Below are 14,507 nucleotides of genomic sequence, written 5' to 3' on the forward strand. Positions count from 1 at the left end.
TAAATAATAAACTAAAAAAAAAATTTTAAAAATCAAAGTGGTGTCCAGGAATCCCAAAGCAAAAAGTGGTGTCCAGTAACCCCAGCATTCAAGTAACAGAAACAAAACCAAAACCACAAGCACAAAACACTTCAGAGAAAGGATGCCTCCAGCTACATGTCAGAAGTTTTTCCAGGTACCTGTGGAGATTTCAAGGTCTAGAGTATATTTATGTGAAATAAGTCCATGGTTCCTAACAAAAGTCTGGTAATCATCATCATCATCATCGAGAGCAGGGCCACTGTATCGAACATCTGAGCCTGTGCCTCCATCCAGCTCTTCTTGCTCAGCCTTCTCATCTGCCTCCTTGCTTCCATCAGCTGTAACACACTGAGAAACAGGAAGAATGTCCTTGCTGCAGCAGGGCTGCTCATCATCCATGCACCCCAAAGAGGATGGGGTAACTTCCCCCTGGGAGGATAAGGGGGATGCAGGTCCAGCCTCATTAGCAGATGTTTGTTTGCTGAGCTCAGGGTCAATCTCGTTCACCCCAAAATTGAGAGGATCTGGCATCAGCAGCTGGAAACAGTTTTCCATCTCTGTCAGTGTATCAGCAATCTCTTGGGACATTTCTATCAAGACACAATTTTTTATAAAATCATTAGATACTGTAAAGTGTTAATGTCTGCAGAGCAGACACAGAGATACAAAGCAAATATGACTGCCAAAGGGGGAAGCCATTTCTCCACTCACAACTGAGCCATACAGATCTTCCTCTTCTGCAGAAATTGTCCTTATAAAAGTGACAATCCCTAAGCAGGAAATCTAGAATTTCAGAATCTACATGCCAGACATGTAGAATCAGGGCTCCTCCTTTCCTTAGCCTCTCTAAAATTTCACTATGTAAAGATTACTCAAGTGGCTTCATAGAATTTGAAGGAAAAGAAGGTTCAATGAGATATTCTTAGTGATGCTGGTGGGTATTCGTTTTACAGCCATGAATTTTATTGCTGTGTGTAGGAATAGCCATGAATGTATGTTATTGCTCAAAGAGATGCTACTGATATAAGTTACTTTAGAAAAGTTAATCTCTTTAAAATTCCACTATAGTGCATGAAAACATTTCCAGCATGCAGAATAAATGCAGACACCATTGCATGCATTACATACACCAAAGTAATTTAATTAAATAACCCTTTAAACTGCAGCATAATATACTTACTACCTCTGTTATTCTTTGGGGTGACAGAAATGTGTCTCTATGCACATATTGCTCAGAGACTCAGGCCCCAGTTACATTTTCTAGCTGCACTGTGACACTTTTCACAGTTATCCTACACTGCATCCAGGATTCCTGTGCAGACCATTGCCTGTATTTCTGGAACACAAGGACTGTATATATAAGTAATGCCATAGGCCAACAAGGCATGGGGAAGTCTGTGTCTAACAGAAATTAAGTCACTAGCTCCAAGAAGTCTCATGATTTGTTTACTTGGGGTGATGCACTCATACTTTACTGAATTAGAGACCAGACCTTTACTTGATAACATTTTCTTTCTTCTCCATCTCTTCCTAGTGAACTCACGTGACAGTCACTTCTTTCCCTGATATTCTTTAGGTGACAGAAAGGGAGGGCTAGCTCCAACAAATGCAGTATTCCTGCTTTCTCTGCTCAGCTATTATCTGGGTAGCTATTCTCTCAATTTATTTTATATAACCTTTAAAAAGGTTGCTTTAAAAAGGTTGCTTTAAAAATGAACAAAAAACAAACAAAAAAATGCACTAAAAGAAGCAAAGCAACCAACCTTCCATTTCTTTTTCAGTTCTTTTGACTTTTTCTTTGTAAATGTTCTCCAGTCGTTTTTGCTTCTCCTCTTCCCTCCTCCTTTCAGCCACAGTTCTGGCATGCACATCCTGAAAATCCACCTAAGGAGGAAATTAAGAAAAAAGTGTAACATTCCTCCTAAGAAATATATAGAAAATCCATTTCCTAAGATCCTTATCTGTGGTGAAAAATCCTGTAACATCAGCCATCAGCCAGAAGCTCAGCAGCATCTCCTTTTATCTCTTCTCCCCCTTGAATCAATAACTGCAGAGTTTTTACTCCTACTAATAAAGGACTGTTGAGAATCAATGGCTTTCAAAAGGAAATCATAAGTAGAGAAACAAACCCCTTAAACCCCTTAGATTTTCACATCCAGAGTGCAGGAACAAACAGGGCTTTGGGAGACTTCTGTCACAGCACAGGACTGAGGGAAAATGAGCAGGAAGAGACTATGCAGGGGAGATATTAAGATTACATGAAAACATCACACCATGCCCACCAGGAATTTTAGGAAAATTTGTAAGCACTATAACAACCAGTGTGTGTGTGTACATATATATATATATATATATATATATATATATATATATAAAACTTACAAAAGAACTTTGTAAGAAAGGAAAGTAAAAGAGAAAACCTTCAATTTTATTAAGGAAGACCTAATTTGTGATTTTACAATTCCATTGTTGGATTTTGATACTGAGGGAAAAAACATTCAGTCTCACTTCCTTATGGCTGAATTATAAATATTAATCTGAAAACTCAAAACACTGTTTCTTAAAATATTAGCAATATTTGCTTTGGTGTTTGTTTTTTTTTTTTAAGTTTGGTCTTAGAAGGGATTGAAAACACAAAAAAAATTCACTCCTGTTTTAAAGAAGGGAGGCTTGATTGCATTAATGTGGAAGGAAACCTTTTTGAAAGACACAGAATTTCCTTTGATTGCTACCACATAACTTTTATGAACTGCCAGACAGACAGTGCTGAGTAAGCCTGCACTTTGCTGACTGTGCAGCCCACAGACTCTCTTGCAATGTCTCCATCACGAGCACTCAGTGAAGATTTGTCATTCTTTCCACTGCTAGATGATCAAGCATGTCAACATCCACTAGCGGCTCTCAACAACCTACAACAAAGTTCTGGAGTCACACAAATGTTTTTATCTAACAGCTGTCAGAGAAACTGGCATGGAGGGTCTCCATCAGTTTAGGAACAGGCACACTCACCAAGCTGTTTTTTCAGTAGGGAATGGGTGGGCAGAAGGGTGGGAGGGAAGGGATCTGGTTTCACAAGCTACTGCATCAATGCAGAGCACCAGAGTGAGCTTTCTTGGTTTTCAGGACCTGATTTTTCTACAGGTTTGCAAAGCTCCCCACACAGAACTGGGAGAAACAGATTCACCCAAAGAGCAACACTGCCCACAAAAGCAGAACAAAGATGCAGAGCCCAGGAACTGCAGCCACCATTTGCTGCCAGTCAGACTGGAGTGCACAGAAAACCAGACACAGCTACAGCCTCCTAAAGCACAACTTCTGCCTCCTGCCAGAGTACCTGCAGTGGAGTCATCTGCCCATCCTTTCCCAGTCTCTGTACCAAAAGGACCATGAAGTCTTTTATTGCTGGTCTGCAATTATGGAACTAAATGTTTGAGGAGCAAAGAACTGCTCAACTGAAAGCAGCAGGCTGAGACAATTACTGCAACTTTTGTGAAAATATTGGAATACAGCAGTAGCATACTCTGTGTGCACCTGAAATCCTGTTCTGTAATTCCATCCATGCATTCCTCAGCTACAAAGATACCACAATATGAGTCATGTGCCCAAATATGCAAACACTTGGAATATGTGAAATATTTTTCCTCTTTCTTCTTCTTTTAAACTCTGAGATGGGGGTTTGAAAACAATTACTTTCATATATACTGAAGCATTATTTGCTCTTGAAGTCAAACATTTATAGAGGCACTTACTTAGTACCTATTACTACAGACCTACTAACATTAACAGGGGGGAAGTTCTTTAGCTTTACACCCTAAAAGAACAGCAGCTGTCTTCTTCTGACTGTTTATAGAGTGATTTTGGTGATCATTAAGAAAAACCCAACCAAAACCCAACTATGGGCCACACACAGAGCTAACACTCCACCCAAGCTGCCCCATACTGCTGTGCCAAACCAGTAAAACTCAACAGTGACGTATTTTACCACAAAAAAGTAGAAATGCCTCCTCAAAACTTTTGGTTGCTTCTCACACTTCAAGCATTAAGCTGGCAAAAGGCCACTTGGCTCACATCAAATCTTCTGAGTACAAGAGTTACCAAACTACCTGAGATTGCTTCTATTGATATAAATGTTCGTAGAGGAGCTCAAATCCAGCTGCTCTAGAAAACAGCACAGCTTGTTCAAAACCTGGAGAGGGATCCCCCAGTTGTTACTGGGGAGCAGCCACTGACCCCAGGAGCACAGACAGACCTGCCACACTTCAGCAGAGCTGTTGTACACTTGTGTGAAACTGTATTACATATGCTAAAACCCCCTTGTCACAGTCTTGCACTTCTTGCCACTGTCATTTTGTTTTCTTCCTTTCTTAAACAAGATAAGAAAGGATAATTCAAAGATAAATCCTATTTTGTGAGCAGATGCCAAAATCTGTATAAAAAACCAGCACAGCACAGTTCAGTAGGGAGCACCATTAGCTTACTGTGGAACCAGAACAACAGAAATACTTCATGTATCACAAAAGCTTTTCATCTGCTGTTAGGAATCTGAATCTGTCTTTGTGAAGAGAAAGAAAATCAGTATGTTTACTGAAAGCCTGTTATTATCATTGTAGTAGTGTGAATGCTAGAATAGTGTTGCAAATTTCACTGTTGCACCTCAGGAGACAGACTAAAGCAGCAGAATGTTCCAAACACAATAACTTGAAGTGACATCTAAAAGCTAAGGTTTACATGAAATTTCTCTTCCATAAAAGCTCTTTTCTGGCACAGTAACACTGCAGCTGAGGGTGGCAGCCATGTATACTGGCAAAGTTGTACAGTAAAGGGGACCTAGAATGGGGCAGCTCAGTACAGAAATCAAGCTAGTTTAAACTAGCTACAGAAAGTTTTAACAGCTGTTTGTCCTCAGTTTAATGCATGACCATTATTGCCCTTGCCAAAAGAGCTAAACCTTGGGGCTCCAGTCAGGAAACAGTGGGTGAAAGCCAGCTAGTGAGCAGTACTCACACCCTGAAAAAGGCACAGCCCAGCCATGAGTACAAGACCAGAGCTTTAAATACCTACAGTACTGCAAGATGAACAGAAAGCCTGGGGTTTGTTTTCCAAAGACCATCCTCAACACGAGGTCTCCTACATGCAATGTCGTCTCCTACAGCTTTCTTTTTCTTTTAACATTTATTGGTTTCCTTACTTTAAACACTTCCTGGTGATCATCACCTGGTACCACACAGTGGAGTAAAAAACGCCAAGTACCTTCTTGTTCTGCTTTAGGAAGTGGTATCCCAGGGAAAGCTGCTTGTAGGCCTCCCCATATTTCTCGTGCCAGTCCTGCACTGCCTTGATGGCTGCTTTCCTCAGCTTCTGCGCCACCTCCTTGGGCGGGGGAAGCGGCTGCTCGTGGTCTATGCCCACCGTGAGCTCCAGGAACTCCTGGAAGTTGGAGATGAGCAGCGTCCTGAAGTGGTGGGACCTGGCGAACAGCTCCTGCACCACCTGGAAGGCGGAGAAGCGCATCTCGGCGTGCTCCTCTCGGAGCCGCGTCAGCAGCAGGTGGTACGCGTGGCTGATGTGCTCCTCCGACGACCTGAGCAAGGCGAAAACGAAGGAAAAGGAGGAGGTATTAAAAAAGATGCTCATTATGTAAAAACGTAAGCGCGGGGACGTCATTTATTTAAAATTTTAAGTGAACAGCTTCTGTGCTGGCAGCATCCAGTCGCCACAGCAGGCCCCAGAAGAGCACTCGGGGCTGCTCCGCCCGGGACCGCCGACCTGGGGACAACAGCGGGCCCGGCTCCGTCCCTCCCTCCGGCCGTACTTGCAGATCTTCTTCAGCTCCTTCATCCTGCCGGGCTCCAGCTGCGGCTCCCCCGACGTGGTGAGCTCCTCCACCAGCTCAGCCAGGCGCTGCTCCATCTCCGCCGGCACCGAGGCACCGGAGCTGCCGGGACAGCCGCCCCGAATGTCCCTCAAGGCGGGGGAACCCCGGCCGGCACACAGCAGCACCAACGGGCCCGACCGCGACTGGGCGGCGCCATCTTCCGGCCCTCAGCGGAGCCCCGCCTCTGAAGAAACCCCGCCCCAGAGGAAACCCCGCCCCTCGCGCGGACACGCCTTTTGCATTGGCCACGCCCATAAGTACATACGCCCTTCGGTGAGCCACGCCCATATAGAGCCACGCCCACAGAGTGCTGAGCCCGCGCTCCTCCCCATTGACCACGCCTCCGTGTGAGCCCCGCCCCTTTGGGTGTTCCCCCCGCCCCGGCGGGTGGTACCTTCTTCCCCCCCCCTCCCGGCACCTACCATCTCCCCCGCCCACGTGACGTGCCGGCACCCGGAAGCGCGGCCGGGGAAGGGCGGGGGAAGCCTTAAAGGCGCCGCGCTCCGGTTTTGTGTGAGGGGGTGTTGTGGTTAACCCGAGCCCGCCGGTTTTGTGTGAGGGGATGTTGTGGTTAACCTGAGCCCGCCTGGAGGGGCGAGCAGCCGCCACACAGCGCCCCTGTTTATCACAGAGTCACTTACACCTCCGAATCATCGACACCAACCAAACACCACCGCTCCAGTCTTTCCTTAAACACCTCCCTGGGCAGCCCGTGCTGAGGTGCAATCAGCCTTTCTGTGAAGAAATTCCTACTAATGTCAACCTAAACCCCCTCTGGCGCGCCTTAGAGCTGTCCTCTCGTTCTGTCGCTGTTTGCCTGGCGGCAGAGCCCGATCCCCTCCCGGCCTCCAGCTCTTGACAGGGAATTACAGAGACCCAGAGGGTCCCTCCGAGCCTCCTTTGAGCCCCCTCAGCGCCCTCAGCCGCTCCTCACAGCCCTTGTGCTCCAGAGCCTTCCCCAGCCCCGTCCCGATCCCTGGACAGGCTCCAGCACCTCAGGGTCCTTCTCGTCATGAGGGGCCCGACCCTGGACACCGCTGCACCGCCACAAAAGTGTCCCAAAAGTGTCCCAAAAGTGTCCTTGTGTGCCACCCCCACAGGTCCGGTTCTGCTGTGAGACGCCGTGAGGCTGCCCTGGGTTCGCTGCTGGCAGAACCTGCAGGTCTGGGTTCCCTGCAGACCCCCAGCTCTGCAAGTGCTGCTTAACCACTGGGAATGAACAAGACCTTGCAGATACCCCCACTTTGATCATCCTAAAGAAAAAAAGACATCTAAACGATCTGTTCCCGTTTGAGGATGTCAGCTAAATGACAGATATTTCCATTAATCCACAGTTCAGGCACGTGTTGGAAGCCGTTTGTGTGGATTGGTGTCGCAGCTGTGCCTGCTGGCTCCTGTGATGGGGAAAGATGGCACTGAACAATTTTCACTAGGAATGGACTGTGAAAAATGCATGTTTTATGATTGGCTTTTCGCAAATATTAAAATTAATATTATATGTGTTATGTTAGAAAGTTATGCTGTATTTTCTTAAGTGGTGTGTTAAATATAGTTTTAGGTTATAACATAATGTTAAAATAGAAACTATGCTATGTAAGATACTTTTTTAAAGAAAGAACTCGCACCAAGGTAGCAGACACAGGATACTTAAATCTTTCAGAGAAAAAAGAATTTATTGCTCCATTATCAGAAGAAAGGAACTTCTTCCTGCCTCACTCAGCTAAAGACGCCGTCAGGATTCACAGGAAGAAGTTGACACTGACCAGAGAGAATCCTTTGTTTGAATGGAATTTATGCATCATGTATGAGGTGTATGAATATGCAACAGGCTATTTTTTAAGGGTTAATCCTCTGGTAACGGGTGTCCTTTTTCAGGCTTATTTTGCCCAGAAAAAGGTACCCAGACCATCCATAACTCTTTGTTTTTATTGTCTCATATTGTCCTAATCCTAATTGTCCAAATTATTATTACTCTAATTATAGCACTATTTTTATAACCATTTTATTATTATTAAAATTTTAAAATTTTAAAAACAAGTGATTGGCGTTTTTCACATGGACTCACATCTTCAACCAGGTTTACTGCAGTAAATGAATACATACATATTGCAGTGGCTCTGCTATTTCTGACTCAATGCATGAAACCAATGACATCCTACTTTTTAATATTGTTTATCCTTTCCCCATTGCCTTCCATCAAGCACAGTGCATTTCCATGTGAAATTCATGCTGAGTGGCACAGCTCATCTGTAAATTTTAGATCAGTTTACCCTTTCACTGTTTATATCTATTTCTTTTCTTCATTTGATTGAAAGTGCCAGAACAACTGCTTTCTGTTAGGGTATGACTTGCAAAAGGAGCATTGCTGTGCTATCTGGAAATGGAATTTCAAAATGAGCCTCAAGCAATAGACTTAGCATCTACAAAGGCACTGATTTCATACTTTTGCATAATGTTTAAAGAAATCCCTGCAAGGAGCCATATGGTTTTGCAAAGAATCAGTTGATGAATGGGTGAATGAGTGCTGAGTTGTGTAACTCATTCATGATAGTCCCTTAGGCAAATCCCAATGAGAGCCAGGCTATTTATTTATTTGTTAAAATCAAAGACAATTACATAAAATTGTGCTGGCTGAAGTTGCTGAGTCTCCTTTTCCTTTCTACTTAATGAACATGGCAAATATCCACCATTTAATAATTTCAATATTCTCTTCATCTGGACCAGCCTGATAAAAGGCTGAAGAGAGCCTGAGCACTAAAAAATCCACTCAGCTGCTAAAGTCACAAACTTTGCACCTGCACTGATTTTCCCCAGCTGGTCTGGGCTGTTCCAGGGAGGGGAACACAGAGCACTGTGGAGTGCAGAGGCAGGGCTGAGCACCAGCTGATATCCCTTCAGAACCTCTGAGTTCAATGGTTTTTTTGTTTACACCTGGTTTCAGCAAAGCCTGAGTCTGTAGCTTCCTGTTATGAGGATTGTTGAATCCAGGAGTTGCATTTCTTAAATCTGTACTGAGACATCAGCAGGAGCAACGTGGTGACACTTTGTGAGCGCTCCAGAGTGAGTGACACCTTGCAGGAGCACAGACTTTTCCAGAAGCACTGTCCTTCCACCGCCTCTCCAGAGCACCCAGTGCTATCCCTGTTGGCAGGAGCCATTTGCAATGGGGATGTTCTCCTGCAGGAAGGGATCTCCAGACTCCAGACAGCACCAGTTGGTCCATCCAGAGGTCTTCTTCAGTTGGTCCAGTCCCTTTGGCCAAACCTATAGGCAAAGAAAAACTCCAGAATTTTGTCTGCTGACAGTGATTTGGGTCTGGGTGTTCTTACATTAAAGAAGAACCATTTGTTCCATGACAAATTTAAAAGGCAAAACTGGTGGCTCTAGGAAGGATTATTTCAGACTTTGTGCAGTACTAAATTATCTGGTTTAGTTCTTTTTATGAAAAAAAATCTCAGTAGGATACAGTTCCACCATTTTACTGGATGATTCTTTGCCGAGAGTCGTTTTCCAACTTTGCAATAAAGGAGAATGTCAGTCAAAAAGAAACCCCCTGAACTTTTAAGAGCTGTATTCAGCTTAATGACATGAAATTAAAAAAGGAGGATTTCTTCCCCTTCCAAAATCGAACTTAGGCAAAGAAAGCTTTCCCTACAAATAATTTGGAGCTAAAATAACTTTCATTTCACGTCTGAAGATACAGAAACATGATAAACACTTAGAATAAATTGTCACAGTTTGTGCCAATTGGGTTGTAAAGAAAATGACCTATGTGAGCTGAAGAGATGCTGAACCAGCAGTTTGAGTTGAGCAAAAGGGTGACAGATATTTCAGAGCTCTGAACTACCTTGTAAAGGGTAAAGAGTACATTTCAACAGATGTTCTCAAAGGGGAAATAGCCTATTCATGAAACCATCAATAATGCAAGGCCAAAGGTGCTTGGTGACCTCCTCTAATTATGTGAAATAGTGACTGTGACAACACTTCAGCCTACTGTAACATTTTATAATTCTGTCATAGGAGGAGATGAATGAACCTGCTCTGCGTGCTCTAGATCACGAATTAAATATCCACTTGTGGGTTAGATGGAGCAGCAATAGCTGTAGGAGAACCATCACAAATCAAGCGGCACCTTCCTACACATACCTTGTATTCATGTCTAGATTAATTTTAAAAATGATCCTACAGCAATTCCTGAAACTGCACACCAATGTGGACACACTTGATTAGTATCAATGAAGGTAAATTATTTATTTTTTCACTGGAATATCTGTGCAGACTCAAAGTGGAGTTTAATGAGCATTTTCCTGTGTTAGACAAATATATCCACATCAGAAGTTAACATTTTTACAAGAAGGCACCCCAAAAAGACCAAGGCACACCCCACTGCACTGCCCAGGGGTGTCTGTGGGGGTCAGGGGGATATCAGCCTTTAAGGCAAGGCCCAGATCAGATGTGAAGAAAAAGAGCATCTTGAAGGTTGCTAACAGGTAGAAAAGGAGACTGCAGAGGAAAAAAAGACCCCTAAGGCTACCAAAAGAGGAAATCCAGCCCAAATTCTGTGTGAAGACCCTCTGATGCTAAATCACACAGGGACAGAAATGACACTTTCCTGCCTGTGTAAATACTGCTTTCAAACATTTGGTGTCAGCAGAAATTCCTCAAACAACCTGAGGGGACTGGTTTGGGTGTCACAGCGACTCCCTGATGGTGCTTTTAGAAGCTCCTCCTGCCTGGTGAATGCCTGGGCTGTCCCATCCTTGGGGAGCCTTGGGCTGTAGCAGAGCTGCAGTCACTCAAGCTGGTTTCTCCAAACGAGAAACTGCATGGAGCAGTCTCAGATGCCCAAATGAATTCCTTTTCTCTTTTTTCCCCAAGGATGTGGAAAGGAGGGAACTGCTCTGAAGCTGCTGAAAGCTGCAGGGCTGCCTCCAGTTCAAGGGGAGTGAATCCCATTCCCAACGAGGAGCTGCTGCTGCTGTTTCAGCCAGGGATGGGTGCTGGGTCTGTGTGTGTCACACACCACTGCCCGGGCACGGTCTGCTCTGGGCTTTGCAGGTTCCTGTGTCCTGCTCATGCCCCAGGCAGCCTGGGGACACAGTGACACGGCAATCACAGCAGTGAGTCCTCAGCCATCCATCCCAATCCACTGTGCCCTCAGCACCAGGACAGTGCCCAAAGGAGCCTGCTCCCAGCCCTCAGCCCTGTTCAGCATTTCCATCATCTTTTATTTGCAGTGAGCAAGAAAGCCTCATGGATCAAAAGGAGCATTCCCAGGGAATTTCTTTTGCTGTTATGATAAAAGAATGCCTCGTCTCCATGAAGAGATTATTTATACAGGTCAGCTTTTGCAGGCAGGAGGAAAGTCCCTGTCTTGAGGAGATTACAAAGCAGTTGGGACAAAAATACAGTGCAAAGACCACAGTTTGAGAGGGAAATAAATGTTGAATTATAACTAAAAGGAAGAAGAGAGGGTCTTGAAAAGCAAGTCTTGTGAAGTGTCTGTAGCTATTTATTTATGCTTTTAAGGAGGTGTGTTGCACTTCTGTGGCTCAATACCTAAGCTGGAGCAGAATGGGAAAATATTTATTCATATTCCATGTATTTGGACCCCCTTGCATGCTCTCGTTTCTGCAGCAAGTGCATCACGACAGTTCCACTGACCAACATTCTTTTAGATTTTGCACTGCTAGGATTCCTAAATGTTTCACAGTTTTTGTGTCAACTGAACCTCGGTACGGCTTGGAGTGAGTCCCGCAGGTACAGCCAGCACATTGATCCCATCCCTTGAGCAGCAGCACCTCCTGCAGGGTGGCCTCAGCCGTGTTGCTCATGCGGCCACCCCTATCCTGTGTTTCAGCTTGTCTCACCTGAGTGCTAAAAAGCCTCTTAAATGAATAATTCCTGCTTTTCCTCTTTGCACAAGTCGTAGTGGTAAAATTATACCAAATAGTGAAAAAGTAGTATTTGTGCTGAATGCTGCTAGGTGAACTGTACAAAAAAATTCTCTTGATATCCTTGACATCCAGTTCTGCTCCAGGTGAGGGAACCTGAATTCTAGTCAGGTATGGGGTTTCGTTTTTTGAGATGTAAACAAAACTGGCAGGCAGTAGTTTCAAGGTATATTTATAGGGATAGTAGAAGAAACTGCACTGCCAGCACTGGTCTGAGCTGGGTGACTGAGAGAGTCTCTGCTCAGCTGAAATCACAGAAAATACCCTGTCACTGCCTTTGTCACTGCATTCCTGCATGGCCAGAGAGGCACAGCCCCTGAGAGACACGGGCTGCTGAGGGAAAAAGTTCTACATCTATCTAGGAAGTGTTTTATTTATTTAATAAAAAAAAACCCAAAATGCCCAAACAAACAAAAACAACCAACCCCCCCCCCCCCAAAAAAAAGAAAAACCAACAACAACAACAAAAAAATACATAGAGATATGTCTTTTTTAAGGGAAAAAGTATTACTTAAGCTCAGAGAGGTATGAGAAATACAATTTTCAGATAAGTACATTTTCAAATGAGAATAGGAAAGAAATTTATACAGGAGCATAATGTCCTTTTAAGAAGAGTTTATTTGCAGATAAGAGTAAAAATTGACATTATCAGGCTGTGAACTTTGTCACTCTTCGCCACCAGTGTCCCTAGCGAATTACACACACCATAAACTCGATTAATTTCCCCCTCCAGGAGCAGCCCGGGGCATTTCTGCCACTGTAAAGCCACACGCGGGGGGACCACTGGAGACTTCTGCAGGAGTGTCCCCGTGTCCCCGTGTCCCTGTGTCCCCTTGTCCCCGTGTCCCTTTTTCCCTGTGTCACCCTGTCCCCGTGTCCCCCTTATCCCCTTGTCCCCGTGTCTCTGTGTCGCTGTGTCCCCCTGTCCCCGTGTCCCCTCGTCCCTGTGTCCCCGTGTCCCCCTGTCCCCGTGTCCCCTTGTCCCCCTGTCCCCCGTCCCCGTGTCCCCGTGTCCCTGTGTCCCCTTGTCCCCGTGTCCCCCTGTCCCTTTTTCCCTGTGTCCCCGTGTCCCCGTGTCCCTGTGTCCCCTTGTCCCCTTGTCCCCCTGTCCCCCTGTCCCCGTGTCCCCATGTCCCCGTGTCCCTTTTTCCCCATGTCCCCGTGTCCCCGTCTCCCCCTGTCCCCGTGTCCCCATGTCCCCGTGTCCCCCTGTCCCCGTGTCCCCGTGTCCCCATGTCCCCGTGTCCCTTTTCCCCCGTGTCCCCGTGTCCCCGCGGCTCCGCCCTGGCGCAGCCCCCAGCAGGTGGCAATGCAGGAGCACCTGTGGCCCGTCCAGCCAGGAAAGGCTGGGGCTGTTCCTGGGGAAAAGCCTCGCCTTGGAAATCCCGCTCGATGTTTTCAGCATCGGCTGCAAATCGTTTTCACTGTCAGCGAGAGATTTTATTTTGTTTTTAAACGGGAGGATTTGAGCTTACAGCAGCCTGTGGCAATGGGGTGGATGTGCCAAAACCTTGGAAAGTCATGGAATGATTCCTGTTGGAAAGGATCCCCAAGATCACCAAGTCCAGCCATTAACCCAGCGTTATCAAGGCCACAAGTGACAGATATTTAAATGTGGCATGCTATATTTGTCTATAGATACATACACACAGACACACACACATACATACATATATATATATATATAAAATGTCTCTTAAGAACCCCACTCTCAACCCTTTTCCCCATATTCTGTTGCATCTTTCATCCCTGTGCAATGCCACTCTGTTTCCAAGCCAGGAATAAATCTTGAAACAGGTCTGAACCTTTAAACATAACTGCAGTCTCACAATAAAATAGGCAAAGAAGAGATTTTGTTTGAACAAAGCATTCCTGAGTATCATATCATAGAAACTATTTTAATGACAGTTTAAAAGAGAACACATGTCTCTGAGAAAGCACTGAAGGTGGGGACATTTTCCAAGAAAAATGACTGTACTTGTAGAGGTAAATTAATTGAGTAAACCAAAATATAGAAACAGATAAATCCAGAAGCATTAAAAGTGTCTAGTTGTACTCTGCCTTTTTTCTAAACATACATGCACACACAAAAATGCCCACTTAAAACAAATAAAAACACTCCCCCATTCCAAACCCTAAAGTCAATTAAAAAAATCAGTATGGAAGATATTTGAGCTTGTTAAGAAATCAATGGCAAAAGCTTGATTGCACCAAAAAGCTGCTGAAAAAATTATTTTCCCTTCTTTTTATAACTGTGAAACCTGTTCCTGTAAGTGAAGTGACTCTGCCTTGAAAGGCCATTGCTGGTGAACTGAAATCACAGCAGAGCTGCCAAACCATTCCCTGGGCACCACAGGCACAGCTTGGTTAAAGTGGCTCCAGAGGAAAGGATGGAAGTGCTGAGAGGTTCCATTGCATGTGGCAAACACAGTGGAACTTTGCTTACTACAAACAAGGAATCCAAATTACCTGCAATCACTGTGGATTCTCATCTCCAAATGCTTCTATCACTGCTTGGACTCTGTTTAAATGGTGCACTAGAAACCCTAGGGAGCAAAATCTATCTGACACAGAAATACACTGCATCGTCTCTTCAAAAGTATCACAGATCTTGAAATGCACAGGAATACTTTAATGTCAATCCATATTCTGTATTT

General features: G+C 44.8%; 1 protein-coding gene across 2 annotated transcripts in view; it reads right to left on the bottom strand.

Moving 5' to 3' along the window:
* UVSSA (UV stimulated scaffold protein A) overlaps positions 1 to 6,042 on the bottom strand; it is a 46,117-nt gene extending 40,075 nt beyond the window's left edge. The window contains exons 1-4 of one of the 2 annotated variants that reach the window (XM_036382751.2): positions 5,834 to 6,042; positions 5,272 to 5,602; positions 1,785 to 1,905; positions 180 to 611 (exon numbers count right to left, since the gene is read on the bottom strand). In XM_036382751.2, the coding sequence (XP_036238644.1) occupies positions 180 to 611; positions 1,785 to 1,905; positions 5,272 to 5,602; positions 5,834 to 5,931 (982 nt within the window). In that variant the 5' untranslated portion in view covers positions 5,932 to 6,042. The remainder of the gene's footprint in view (positions 1 to 179; positions 612 to 1,784; positions 1,906 to 5,271; positions 5,603 to 5,833) is intronic. The other variant, XM_054514736.1, reaches the window with a different exon arrangement.
* Positions 6,043 to 14,507: the final 8,465 nt, after the last annotated feature.

This window comes from Molothrus ater, chromosome 4 (assembly GCF_012460135.2).
Source record: "Molothrus ater isolate BHLD 08-10-18 breed brown headed cowbird chromosome 4, BPBGC_Mater_1.1, whole genome shotgun sequence".
Lineage (NCBI taxonomy): Eukaryota > Metazoa > Chordata > Aves > Passeriformes > Icteridae > Molothrus > Molothrus ater.